We start from the raw sequence: 13,976 nt of genomic DNA on the forward strand, positions 1-13,976 counted from the left end.
AATTATTTAAATACAAAAATGCAATATTAAAAAATATTTATATTAAAAACGAAAAATCAGTACCATTTTCTTTTCAAAATCTTCTTCTTCTTCTTCTTCTTCTTCTTCCGCTTCTTCTTCCGCTTCTTCTTCTTCTTCCGCTTCTTCTTCTTCTTCCGCTTCTTCTTCCGCTTCTTCTTCCGCTTCTTCTTCTTCTTCTGCCTCTGCTGCTGTATCATCGATTTTTCCACACTCTCTCTCCCTTTTCATTTTATAACATATGTCCAGGATGCCTTCAATAAGAAAGAAAAATTTCAAAAAAATTCATAAAAAAATATCTTCTTCTCGTTTCCTCGATATTTCATCCGGCTCATTTCCCATGACTCCCCTCCAATTCTCATCTCCGGATTTCTTTTAATGCATCCAATGTCCCCTCAAACCACATCCCATGTTCATTCATTGTCATTGATCAATCCTGCAAAAAAACCTAAATGAATTAAAAATAAAAATATATGAAGAAAAATATAAATAATTTTAAAAAAAATGCAAACCTATATCTTTCACAATGACCGCCTTTCGCTGACTTTTTTCTTTCTTTCTTCTTCTTCTATTTAAAATATTAACAAAAGCTCAATCCTCAATTCTGCTTCTGCTCAAACAACTTCGTAAACTCCATTCTATAAAAAACTGGTAAAGAAGAAGATTCCATCTGAAGAATCCTTCCCATCTCTTTTCGCTGTGTTTCCTTCTTCTCCATCTCCAATATTCGATTTCCTATCGCATGTGTCTCTGTCCTTCGTCATCTCCCACTGTTCTGATCCCATTTCTTGCAACATCCCCAAATGACCCGATCATAAAAAAACAAATATCTCCAATATTTTGCCTCTCTTTGGTGCAAGACACCCTCTCGTGGTCAGCCCCTCATCTTCCTCTATCTCCACACCTCCAACGCAAAGCGCCAGCGCTGATGTTCCTTCTTCCCGTCTTCCTCCGCCTCCGCCTTCATCCCTTGCCCCGCAAATGAGAGGCGCGGCCAAACTGTCCTTTCAATAAAAAATTTTAAATTTTAAAAAAATATCTCTCACTTTTTTTTCCCCCTTCAACCCCGCTTCCCTCTCTAATTATACACGCCTCCACAAAAACTCTCCCACTTGCTCCACCTCGTTCGTCTCCTCCCTCTCTCTGCATTTGAAATAAAAGCATCTTCCCCCCATATCTCTCCATTTCCTGTCCTCCCCTCCAGTGAATATATTCCATTCACCCCACTCATCTTCTGCCCTTCTTGTTTTCCCTCTTATCCCACCTCCTCCACAACAAATTCCTTTTCTCAAATAATAAACACGGCCTCAACACCTTCCCAATGATAAAAATCGAAAAAAAAAACCCTTAAAATCTCATCCCAATCCATCTCCCAAACATCCATTTTGTCTCTTAAATCTCACTAAAACACCTCTTTTCCACAAAAAATAACATTTTATCGCTCCTTTCCCCCTCCAAAACCCTGCCTCCTCCAAAAACTCAACTCCATCGCCCCATTCCATAAATCCATCCCTTTGTTATCGCATTGTCTTCATATTCCCATTCAGCAACGACACATCGAGTTGTGCCCCTTTTCTTTTGTGGCTCTAATTCGTTATGGAACATGATCAAGAAATGTCAAATGCTCAGAAACTGACAACAGAGTGAGATTCCGAAGTTAAAACAAAGACAGGTTGACTAAGTGAAATATTTCCAGTGAAAGGGTTGGGTATTACAAAAGAATATCTGCTTGATGGAAGATGAAATTGTTCATATTGATTGATGGATGGCTGTGGAGCAACAATATTTTCGATGGAAATGAAGAATTTTCAATGTATGTATTTTATATTGTTCTATTGATTGTGAAGATATTTCCATCCGTAACCTCTCCAAAGTCGTGATTCAGATGATTTATAAAAAATGGACAATTTATTCCATGCAGAGGAGAACAGCGAGGAAGCAAGCCAAACATTATCTTACAAATATATCATTGGAGCCTGAATATATTTTGTTACAAATATTTATGCAACTTTATTTGGACTATACAAGCGCGATGGATTGAAATACGATGAAAAACGAATTTTAATGGAGCAGAAATCAACGGGGTTGGAAGATGTCCAAGACCAAAAAGGAAGAATGATCAATCTCTATGTAAAGGGAACATATTTTGAAGATGGTGGGGTGTTTACAAAAATATTTTGTTGGAGATATTGAGCAGATGACTGAAACAGGAGATTGGAGGCAGTTGGAACAGAACAAGGCGCCTTTCTTGGAATGAGAAGGACAAGACATTGCTTTTATGGACCTGGGGGAGCGATGAAACTGGATTTGATTGCTTGGCTTGAGAACAGAAAATACGAGAAAAACAGGCAGTTTGGCGTTATACAAGCAGCTGAGGAAAATTACAGGCAAAATGGATTTGAGTCATTTAACCTTTGTCATCAGCCTTCTATCATTGAAACGTTATTCACAAGAGCAGAGAACGAGGCAGTGATGCTGAGAATATCTTCTGACGGAAGATATACAGTATTCAAACTTGAAAATAACATCGCCTTCTTAACCTTCTTCGCCTTCTTCGTCTACTTCGTCTTCTTCGTCTTCTTCGTCTTCTTCGTCTTCTTCGCCTTCTTCGCCTTCTTCGCCTTTTTCACCTTCTTCACCTTTTTCACCTTCTTCACCTTATTCCTCTTTTTCCTCTTCTTCGTCTACTTCGTCTACTTCGTCTTCTTCGCCTTCTTCGCCTTCTTCGCCTTCTTCGCCTTCTTCGCCATTATCTACTCTTCTCAATTTTATCAGTTTCATTTTTTTCCTTCGATTTGCCCTTCTTGGCCATCATCGTCTCATTATTCTTCTCAACTTCTTCCTCTTCTCAGTCGTCCTCGCCTATTTTTGAAAGCGCAAGTTGAAGGAGCTATTCAGCTGGAAGCAGAACAGGAGAATGGAAATGGGATGAATTTTTGGAGGAGCAGAAGAGAAGCAAAGATGTTGAATGAATGATGGAAGATGGAGATGGAGGAAATGGATGCGTTTGCAGAAAGGAAAAATGATCTGGAGAAGGAGAAAGAAGAAGAACAGAAGCAATGAAGAATAGAGATTATTAAAGGCATGAATATATGTTTTATTTTATATAAAAGAAATAACTTATTATTAAAATATTGTAATACATATATATATATATTGAAATTAGGATCTTTTTGGAAGAATATCTTCGTTGGATAAAAGCGCAAGGGATGAGGAAAGATGGATTTTGAGGCGATTCCGGGAAAGATGGCAGAAGGAGGGAAATGGAATGGGAATGGATGAGTGAGCAAAGGGAAATATAAGAAATGGATGGAAAAGAAGGGATTTGCGAAATGGAAAAGGTATTTTTTTAAAGGGGGAGGGGAAGCGATAAAAGAACAATAAGAATATTGATTTGGCGAGGTTGACACAAATTTGACGTGATGTTGAGTTTGTTGTTTATTGTGGGAATCGCGTCATGTGTTGAAGCAGTTAGTGGTGTGAGTGTGTTTAAAGGGAGTTTGGTGGTTAAAAATGCATCAGTTGAGTTAAATCAAATTTCATTGGAGAATGATGATAATTGTTGTTTGGTGTGTGGAAGGAAAGGGAGCGTGGTTGTGGTGAGGGGGTGTGTTGTGGGGATGGGGAAGGACGTTGAGGGAGGGGCATTTGATCTGAGTGGGAGCATTGGGGTGTTGAGGAACATCACATTGAAAGGGTGGAGAAGAGGGGGAGAGATATACTCGGGAAGGCTGTTTGGAGGGAAGGGATATGGAAGGGAGAAGGGTGGAGGTGAAGAAAAAGCGAGTGAAGGAGGAGAAAGAGGAAGGGGAAGGGGAAGAGGAAGAGAAGGAGATGGAGAAGGCATTGAAGGGAGCATTTCGGTGAGTGAATCACGATTCTCTTCTTTTTGCGTCTCATCAGCCCCGTTCCTTTCTTCACCTTCAATACCCCTAATATCCCTCTCTCACCTGACATTTTTCAACATCTCAACAGCAAATGATGCATGTTCACCTTCAACAACAACGTCAACCCAAACATCAAGTTTGATGAACAGTTGCTCATTCTCATCGGTCTGCGATGCATATGATGGAGGGATTGTTCATTCCCTCAACAACCCCTTGGCCTCTTTAACTGCCTCAAACACATCATTCATTGGGTGTTGTCGGACAAGAAATGTTGAATGCATTGGAACTGCAGATAGAAAATTGACTCCGGGGAGACAAAATGAAACATTCAATGGAGCTAATTCATTCATTTGGTGCGAATGGGATGGATCGAAGGCAACAGGAAAAGGCGAGGTATATTCCGATGGCGCTTCGAACGGTGGTGCGATATTCATGTATGGCCAATCGTCCGCAACTGTTTCAGTTTCTCATTGTGCATTCAATGAATGTGTCGCGTATTGGTGTGGCGGAGGTATTAGTTGCTATAATATTAAATCGGTTGAGATTGTGAACAACACCTTCGATTCGTGTACTGCACAAAATTATTTAGGAGGAGGAGTGTTCGTTTATACGATTTCAACATGTGTTCGGATCAGCGGATGTGAATTCCAGAAATGCAAAGCCGTTTATGATGGAGGAGGACTTTTTCTTGAAAATTTTCAGGTTTCGGGAACAGATTGCATTCCGACAGAAAATGGAGAAGGGGAGAGTGCGTGTGTGTTTGACTGCTGTTTCACTTCATGTTCACTTACAAGCACTGGAGGTGGAGGCATGTATTGTAGAACTGTTCCTGTCACATTCAAAATGAGGAGCATTCAGTTTATCTCATGTTCAGCATCTGCATATGGAGGAGGATTTTGGATTAATCCGAATAGAGAAAATGCGCCAAATGACACATTTTATTGTTATTTTCTATTTTTTCACGAATGCAGATGTAGAACAACATCCACACCATATGGTCATGATGTGATGTATTATGATCAAAATAATCTCTATTTATCCCAAAATAATCCGTTCAAGGAATGTTACACCACAAACACAGATGGCCAGAGAGTATGTTATGGATACAACTACTCGAATGCAAATGCTTGGACATTTCAGCACACAGAAAAGAAGGAATGGCTAAAGGATAAGACGATCTATGTTTCTGCGAATGGGAGTGATGGATATGAGCTATGCGGGTCAAATGAATCAAATCCGTGTCTGACGATGAAGAAGGCATTTCAAATGTGTGAGATACAGATAAGCTTGTCAGTCACGCTGATGGAAGGGAATCACACAAGCGAGGCAACAACAATTGATATTGAAGCAAAGAAGATTTCGGTCATTGGGAAAGGGAGGGTGGAGAGTTCGATTGGAACAGGAGCCCTTTCATCATCAGCAGCAGCTGGAGCGCTATTCAGTGTTTCGACAGGTTATCTGGGGATGAGTCACTTGAAGATTGATTGCAGCTCGTAAACAACTCCTCATTCATGAATGTTTAAGTGTTGTCAATGAGGTGTGCCTTTGAGATGTTTGAGAAAAAGAAGAATAAATTAATTTTTTCTTATTCGACACGATGCTCCCTTATGCAACAAGTTATGTTAACAGTCACAAGTATTGAGACATTTTCGGATATTTTTTTGTTTGTTAGTTTGTTTTGAGGAATTATAAACTTCGGTTAATCAATTTTTGTTTGAGAAATCAATGAAAATATGAACACAAAGTTAATTTGATAACAATGTGAAGGCATTATTTTTTGTTTTTTTATTGAATCCATTCAGAAAAGAGGGGAAATATCTATTTGATGCCAAAAAATAGAAAACAAATTGTTGAAAAGATGAGTTATTATTTCTGAATGAGAAAAAAATTTTTTTATCTTTTATATTTTTTTATTGGAATAATAGAACATTTACGAATTGTAATTGGAAATAAAAATGCATTTCAATGACAAGTTATATCATATTTAATTGAACAATTTTATTTTTTGTTTTTTGCTGTTTTTGTCAAAGAACTTGGAAAAGAATATTTTTTTGAATTGATAAGAAGTTTGAAATCTGTTCGGCTTGTTCGAGATTATTTTATCAAAAAAATTTTTTTTTGAAAAAAAATTAATCATCCTTTTTTTTTCATATCATATTGATCATCAGATAGTGACATTTCTGAAATTCTTCCTTCATAATTTAAATACAATCATATTATTTGAATCGAGTTTGTGAATCTTCAAGAAAAACAAAAAACACTCAATATTATTTTTAATAATAATTCAGTTGTTGATTAGTGAGATATTGATTTTGACAACTTTTGTTGAGTCAGATATTCATCAACACCCCCATCCCCATTTTTTTATAATTAAAATCCTTTATTATTTTTGTCAGTCTCATATAATCATCAAGATACATTCTTTGAAACATGAAATAAATGATCGACAAGTTCGGAAATGTTATTGTTATTGGGGAATGATTTCTGTGAAGTTCTGGTTTTCATTTGTTGATGTCTCAAACAGATCTTGAGTTGTGTTGTAATGTTCTTGTGACAAAAGACTTGCTCGTATTTCCATTGACATTTTTGAGACCAGTTATTTTTCCTGTGATGAGTGAATCCACCATTCACACATTTTTATTTCATTTCTCCAAACAGTTCATATCTTTCAAAAACACTTTTCCAATATTCATCGATCAATTCACCAATTGTTCTTCTGATCGTATTTTTTTTTTTTTGAAAAGTCGCAAACGTTTAATCTTCATGTTCTATTAATCATTCCATTCAAAGAATAACTTCTTTATTCAATCTGAAATATTTCTTGTTATTGTCATATATGTTCATAAATGAATTTTTTATATTGAAAAATCTCAAACATTTAATTTTCTGGTCAATCGAATACTGCACTGTTTTATCAGATTTCGTGACAAACGCGTAAAATTTGGTTATTGATACAACGAATTCAAAACAATGAAAATTGATTTATTTATCTCGTCTAATTGAGATAAATAAGGTGATGTGAAAGCTGATAAAACAGTGCAGTATTCGATTGACCAGAAAATTAAATGTTTGAGATTTTTCAATATAAAAAATTCATTTATGAACATATATGACAATAACAAGAAATATTTCAGATTGAATAAAGAAGTTATTCTTTGAATGGAATGATTAATAGAACATGAAGATTAAACGTTTGCGACTTTTCAAAAAAAAAAAAATACGATCAGAAGAACAATTGGTGAATTGATCGATGAATATTGGAAAAGTGTTTTTGAAAGATATGAACTGTTTGGAGAAATGAAATAAAAATGTGTGAATGGTGGATTCACTCATCACAGGAAAAATAACTGGTCTCAAAAATGTCAATGGAAATACGAGCAAGTCTTTTGTCACAAGAACATTACAACACAACTCAAGATCTGTTTGAGACATCAACAAATGAAAACCAGAACTTCACAGAAATCATTCCCCAATAACAATAACATTTCCGAACTTGTCGATCATTTATTTCATGTTTCAAAGAATGTATCTTGATGATTATATGAGACTGACAAAAATAATAAAGGATTTTAATTATAAAAAAATGGGGATGGGGGTGTTGATGAATATCTGACTCAACAAAAGTTGTCAAAATCAATATCTCACTAATCAACAACTGAATTATTATTAAAAATAATATTGAGTGTTTTTTGTTTTTCTTGAAGATTCACAAACTCGATTCAAATAATATGATTGTATTTAAATTATGAAGGAAGAATTTCAGAAATGTCACTATCTGATGATCAATATGATATGAAAAAAAAAGGATGATTAATTTTTTTTCAAAAAAAAATTTTTTTGATAAAATAATCTCGAACAAGCCGAACAGATTTCAAACTTCTTATCAATTCAAAAAAATATTCTTTTCCAAGTTCTTTGACAAAAACAGCAAAAAACAAAAAATAAAATTGTTCAATTAAATATGATATAACTTGTCATTGAAATGCATTTTTATTTCCAATTACAATTCGTAAATGTTCTATTATTCCAATAAAAAAATATAAAAGATAAAAAAATTTTTTTCTCATTCAGAAATAATAACTCATCTTTTCAACAATTTGTTTTCTATTTTTTGGCATCAAATAGATATTTCCCCTCTTTTCTGAATGGATTCAATAAAAAACAAAAAATAATGCCTTCACATTGTTATCAAATTAACTTTGTGTTCATATTTTCATTGATTTCTCAAACAAAAATTGATTAACCGAAGTTTATAATTCCTCAAAACAAACTAACAAACAAAAAAATATCCGAAAATGTCTCAATACTTGTGACTGTTAACATAACTTGTTGCATAAGGGAGCATCGTGTCGAATAAGAAAAAATTAATTTATTCTTCTTTTTCTCAAACATCTCAAAGGCACACCTCATTGACAACACTTAAACATTCATGAATGAGGAGTTGTTTACGAGCTGCAATCAATCTTCAAGTGACTCATCCCCAGATAACCTGTCGAAACACTGAATAGCGCTCCAGCTGCTGCTGATGATGAAAGGGCTCCTGTTCCAATCGAACTCTCCACCCTCCCTTTCCCAATGACCGAAATCTTCTTTGCTTCAATATCAATTGTTGTTGCCTCGCTTGTGTGATTCCCTTCCATCAGCGTGACTGACAAGCTTATCTGTATCTCACACATTTGAAATGCCTTCTTCATCGTCAGACACGGATTTGATTCATTTGACCCGCATAGCTCATATCCATCACTCCCATTCGCAGAAACATAGATCGTCTTATCCTTTAGCCATTCCTTCTTTTCTGTGTGCTGAAATGTCCAAGCATTTGCATTCGAGTAGTTGTATCCATAACATACTCTCTGGCCATCTGTGTTTGTGGTGTAACATTCCTTGAACGGATTATTTTGGGATAAATAGAGATTATTTTGATCATAATACATCACATCATGACCATATGGTGTGGATGTTGTTCTACATCTGCATTCGTGAAAAAATAGAAAATAACAATAAAATGTGTCATTTGGCGCATTTTCTCTATTCGGATTAATCCAAAATCCTCCTCCATATGCAGATGCTGAACATGAGATAAACTGAATGCTCCTCATTTTGAATGTGACAGGAACAGTTCTACAATACATGCCTCCACCTCCAGTGCTTGTAAGTGAACATGAAGTGAAACAGCAGTCAAACACACACGCACTCTCCCCTTCTCCATTTTCTGTCGGAATGCAATCTGTTCCCGAAACCTGAAAATTTTCAAGAAAAAGTCCTCCTCCATCATAAACGGCTTTGCATTTCTGGAATTCACATCCGCTGATCCGAACACATGTTGAAATCGTATAAACGAACACTCCTCCTCCTAAATAATTTTGTGCAGTACACGAATCGAAGGTGTTGTTCACAATCTCAACCGATTTAATATTATAGCAACTAATACCTCCGCCACACCAATACGCGACACATTCATTGAATGCACAATGAGAAACTGAAACAGTTGCGGACGATTGGCCATACATGAATATCGCACCACCGTTCGAAGCGCCATCGGAATATACCTCGCCTTTTCCTGTTGCCTTCGATCCATCCCATTCGCACCAAATGAATGAATTAGCTCCATTGAATGTTTCATTTTGTCTCCCCGGAGTCAATTTTCTATCTGCAGTTCCAATGCATTCAACATTTCTTGTCCGACAACACCCAATGAATGATGTGTTTGAGGCAGTTAAAGAGGCCAAGGGGTTGTTGAGGGAATGAACAATCCCTCCATCATATGCATCGCAGACCGATGAGAATGAGCAACTGTTCATCAAACTTGATGTTTGGGTTGACGTTGTTGTTGAAGGTGAACATGCATCATTTGCTGTTGAGATGTTGAAAAATGTCAGGTGAGAGAGGGATATTAGGGGTATTGAAGGTGAAGAAAGGAACGGGGCTGATGAGACGCAAAAAGAAGAGAATCGTGATTCACTCACCGAAATGCTCCCTTCAATGCCTTCTCCATCTCCTTCTCTTCCTCTTCCCCTTCCCCTTCCTCTTTCTCCTCCTTCACTCGCTTTTTCTTCACCTCCACCCTTCTCCCTTCCATATCCCTTCCCTCCAAACAGCCTTCCCGAGTATATCTCTCCCCCTCTTCTCCACCCTTTCAATGTGATGTTCCTCAACACCCCAATGCTCCCACTCAGATCAAATGCCCCTCCCTCAACGTCCTTCCCCATCCCAACAACAAACTTTTCATCCTCTTCCCTTTTTCCCACTCTTCTTCAAATACTCCTCAAAACATTCTCTCTTCAAATTCCTTTTTCCTCCATTTCCTCTCCTTTCATCATTTTCAATCAGCGTTCTTATAAAAATCATCTTCTTCTCAAATTCTTGTAAGACTCCTTCTTTGGTCATATCATCAATTTCTCTTCTCTCTCTTCTGTCTCATCATCCCCTTCTTTTCAATCCGCCTCATTAATCCTTCAAATATCCCCAATCATATTCATTTCACTTCTCACTTCTGTCATCGTTTCACACTCATCTCCAGATCTGTCTTTTCCCAACTCCATGTGCTGGCATGGGTGCTGAATGTTCCCTCAAAAATTCAAATCTCCCAAAACCAAATCATATAAATCAATAAATATTTCTCACATACACACCAAAAATATAAAATAAAATAAAAAAATAAAATAAAATAAAATAAAATAAAATAAAATAAAATAAAATAAAATAAAATAAAATAAAATAAAATAAAATAAAATAAAATAAAATAAAATAAAATAAAATAAAATAAAATAAAATAAAATAAAATAAAATAAAATAAAATAAAATAAAAAGATTGCAATGGATCAAACGAGAAAACTCAAATCCTCTGTTCATAAATTCATCGGATGCAACGCTCATGCGTCTTTCTCTTCCTTCTCGCACTTTCCTCGCTCCTCACACGAAATTTCATTTTCTGTCTTTGGCTTCCTCTTCTTTCCCCACATCTCCACTCAACATTAACAATTTTCTCAAAATCTTCTTTCCCATTTCTTCCTCTTTCCCTCAAAATGTTCTTCCTCCTCCTCCTCCTCTCTTCTTCTCTTCTTCTTTCATTTTCTTCCTCTGCCTGCAACACTAAACAGCAAGTGCCATCTGAATCTGATCATTCGACCTTCCCACAGCAAAAGACTGCTCCACTCTCCTGATGCTTCAGTTACCACACTCGTCATGGCACTTTATCCAGATCGCTCCCCTCAGAAATATCGATCATTGCCAAAACGAGCACAGACATATTAATAACTTGCTTGTTGCAGCCAGGAATGGATTCTTCAGTTTGGATTCTTCAGAAAGAATAATTCGAACAAGAATGTGGATAACATTGGAAGGAAAGAAGTTTTCATTCAAATGCTTGCTTGGTGAAACAAAGAAGAAGCAGACTGTGCTTTGCTTGGTAGATCACCAGGAAAAATCATTATCTTTGTCATCCCCCCTCTTCTTTTCTTTTCTTCTCTTCAATTCCCTCCCAAGTCGATTCCACCATGCAGCACATCCTCCATCGAAACAATGAAAAAGATTCTCACAAAAAAACATCACCTGCTTAAATATCAAATGGCCTCTTTCTTCCTCTTTTTCTTCTTTGCCAATCTTTGCTGCCGAACAAGAAATACCCACAATCAGAAACAAAAACAAGAATAAAGACCAGGAAGAGAAATGGATAGGGAGGAGATGCTCTTTCAATCAAGGAGCATTGGGATTCAGTTGTTATTCGCCAGAAGAGGTTTTCTTCCCGAAGGCACTCGCCATATTTGTTGGCTTCATCTGGAAAGCAATGGATGAAGAACAAGGAAACATGAGCGTAAAAAAGATGATCACAACAGAAAAGGCGAAAAAGTTGATATATGCGAAGAAGGCGAATAATAATATATGCCAAAATAACAAAGGCATATGTGCCATTTGAAAGAGGAAGAACGCGATTTTCGAAGAGAGACATCTTCGAAAATCTGTCTCGGGTAGATCAAGAATCAGGCAAAGGAGCCAAGTGCTTCAAGGTAGCCAATGCTTCTCTCTTGAAGTGCAGCTGCAAACAGCATCTGCCCACAGAACTCCCTATGCAAAAGCACGCTTCGAAAATGGAGAAGCAGAATATGCTGGAAGTTGTTTGAAGGTCGGCTCTCGGATTATCTGACAATCATGCATGAAAAGATCTGCGAACAGCTATGTAAGCGGTCGTGTGAAACAAGGAATACAGAGATGGCAAGCATGAGGGATGGATGATAAAGCAATTTTGGCGGCAGCATCCATTTTTGCCACATGAAGAGCACAATACACAGCTGTCTCCAGAACATGCGTTGTTCAGAAGAATTCCCACAGTCTCTTTCAGAATAGAAAGCGTTCACAACTTGTGCAAACTGCAAACATCTCTCCTGAGACATGTATCCTCGTGTCGGACAATTTGCAAATGTTTCTTCATCCATTTCATCATAGTCATCCCAGTTCCTTCTTCCTTCTTCCTTCTTCCTTCTTCCTTCTTCCTTCTTCCTTCTTCCTTCTTCCTTCATCTTTTCTTTTTTCTTTTCATTGGCGTCATCACTGTCATCTCAATTAGCTCCAAGCCCTGTCCACTTCAACTGACATGCGCACAGAAGACTGCAATAAAGATAGCATTCCCGCTCTTAACAGAAGAATTCCACCTTCTCCTCAACCCCACCAGAAGAGGAGATTCCCCCACCTTGCCATGCCGCACCCTCAATAAGATGAAAAGAAAGCACCCCAAAATCTAAATAGCCATGCCTCATTCTGCACTTTTCCCCTTCCTCCTTTTCTTTTATTCCTCAAATTCTTTCTCTCTTCTCTCTCACCTCCCCCTCCATTCCCAACCTCTCTTTTCACAACGCCCTGCCACATCTTCCTGTCCTGCCTCTCCTTTCCCTGTTCCCATTCAACCAGCCCGCCACTCTGCCCAGCTTCTTCCGTTATGTGCACACACATATATCTTCATCTAAACATTCGCCTCGTTGTGCGTTCCTGGGCATGAAGCGCTACCCCCGATCCAGTGCCTCTTTTGCCGAGTGTGCATGCTTCGTCTGTGCACCCACACTCCGCCACCACACGCATTTTCTTGTGATTCGCCTGCGTTCGTATCCTCTGCACACACAACATTCTGAGATTGAGGCACATTTGATGCACGACAAAATGAAGCTGATGGAAGGGCACCTCCAGCTGCTCCGCTTGCCCAGAAGAACACTGCTCCCCAGATGATATTTGCAGGTCGTCCTGAATAACGGATGTTGAAGACAAAGACGAAGATGAGGACAAATGAAGAGAAAGGCTGATGCTTGCAGTTGCTAAGTGGTTGCAGAGAAGCACAAACGGAAGGGCAGCCACCTCCAATGCAGTTCTCGCACTCGGCTTGCCTGTCTGTTGCCTGATTCCCATCACCGGTCCTTCAAAACACCCGATGCTTCTAAAAGCTTCCAAGAAACAGAGCAAAAACGAAAAACCCTCAAACGAAAGAACATCCAAACTCTATCTTCCAGTCAATCTCTGCCAACTCCAAATCGAAGCAGAATAAACCACTTGTCAAAATCGGTGAACTTGTCGAATTTCTAATTCATTGAAGCCAAATGGAATAGATCCATTTGCATATCTGCCTTGTGCATTCAGAGAAACAGGAAAGTCTTATAAGTATAATTGACATTTTGGGGCTCTCCTTTTTTTTCGTTGATTTATTTCCATTCCTTTTATGTGATTAATATCCTTCCCTTGATATTGCCAGCCACTTTCCTTGACAAAAAACTGTTCTACTGCATTACGCCCCCAAATGCTATATAATATTGTGCAGACTTTATCCTTCACAGAATTCCATCCATAAATCTTCATTCAATAAAGTATCAGCTGAATTTGTTTTCACCTCTTGTTCCAAATAAAAATCATATATCTTCCGTAACTTCATTTATTTCCCAATGCCTATATAATAATCTGCTCCGTTCTCATCGTATTGCTTTCCAAAGCGGAGATTGGCCATTTCAACAATAACTCATATTCCTGCACTTTGGAGAGGATACAGACGGAAATATCTTCACAATCAATAGAACAATATAAATTACATACATT

At 37.6% G+C, this 13,976-nt stretch overlaps 4 protein-coding genes across 4 annotated transcripts; 1 reads left to right on the plus strand and 3 right to left on the minus strand.

The window, feature by feature from the left end:
* Positions 1-42: 42 nt before the first annotated feature.
* MONOS_14484 (uncharacterized protein) lies at positions 43-249 on the minus strand (the record flags this gene model as incomplete). The annotated part of the gene is made up of 1 exon (XM_067867288.1): positions 43-249. One exon carries the CDS (start codon positions 247-249, stop codon positions 43-45), a length of 207 nt encoding a protein of 68 aa, XP_067720223.1.
* Positions 250-431: 182 nt separating this feature from the next.
* Positions 432-1,402, minus strand: MONOS_14483 (uncharacterized protein; the record flags this gene model as incomplete). The annotated part of the gene is made up of 4 exons (XM_067867287.1): positions 432-466; positions 531-586; positions 883-1,022; positions 1,364-1,402. The coding sequence occupies 4 exons, from the start codon at positions 1,400-1,402 to the stop codon at positions 432-434; spliced, it is 270 nt and encodes an 89-aa protein (XP_067720224.1).
* Positions 1,403-3,440: 2,038 nt separating this feature from the next.
* MONOS_14482 (uncharacterized protein) lies at positions 3,441-5,402 on the plus strand (the record flags this gene model as incomplete). The annotated part of the gene is made up of 1 exon (XM_067867286.1): positions 3,441-5,402. One exon carries the CDS (start codon positions 3,441-3,443, stop codon positions 5,400-5,402), a length of 1,962 nt encoding a protein of 653 aa, XP_067720225.1.
* Positions 5,403-12,861: 7,459 nt separating this feature from the next.
* MONOS_16328 (uncharacterized protein) lies at positions 12,862-13,298 on the minus strand (the record flags this gene model as incomplete). The annotated part of the gene is made up of 2 exons (XM_067869243.1): positions 12,862-13,023; positions 13,077-13,298. 2 exons carry the CDS (start codon positions 13,296-13,298, stop codon positions 12,862-12,864), a joined length of 384 nt encoding a protein of 127 aa, XP_067720226.1.
* Between the last annotated feature and the right edge of the window lie 678 nt (positions 13,299-13,976).

The sequence above is a fragment of the Monocercomonoides exilis genome, assembly GCF_001643675.1.
Source record: "Monocercomonoides exilis strain PA203 chromosome Unknown scaffold55-566112, whole genome shotgun sequence".
NCBI lineage: Eukaryota > Preaxostyla > Oxymonadida > Polymastigidae > Monocercomonoides > Monocercomonoides exilis.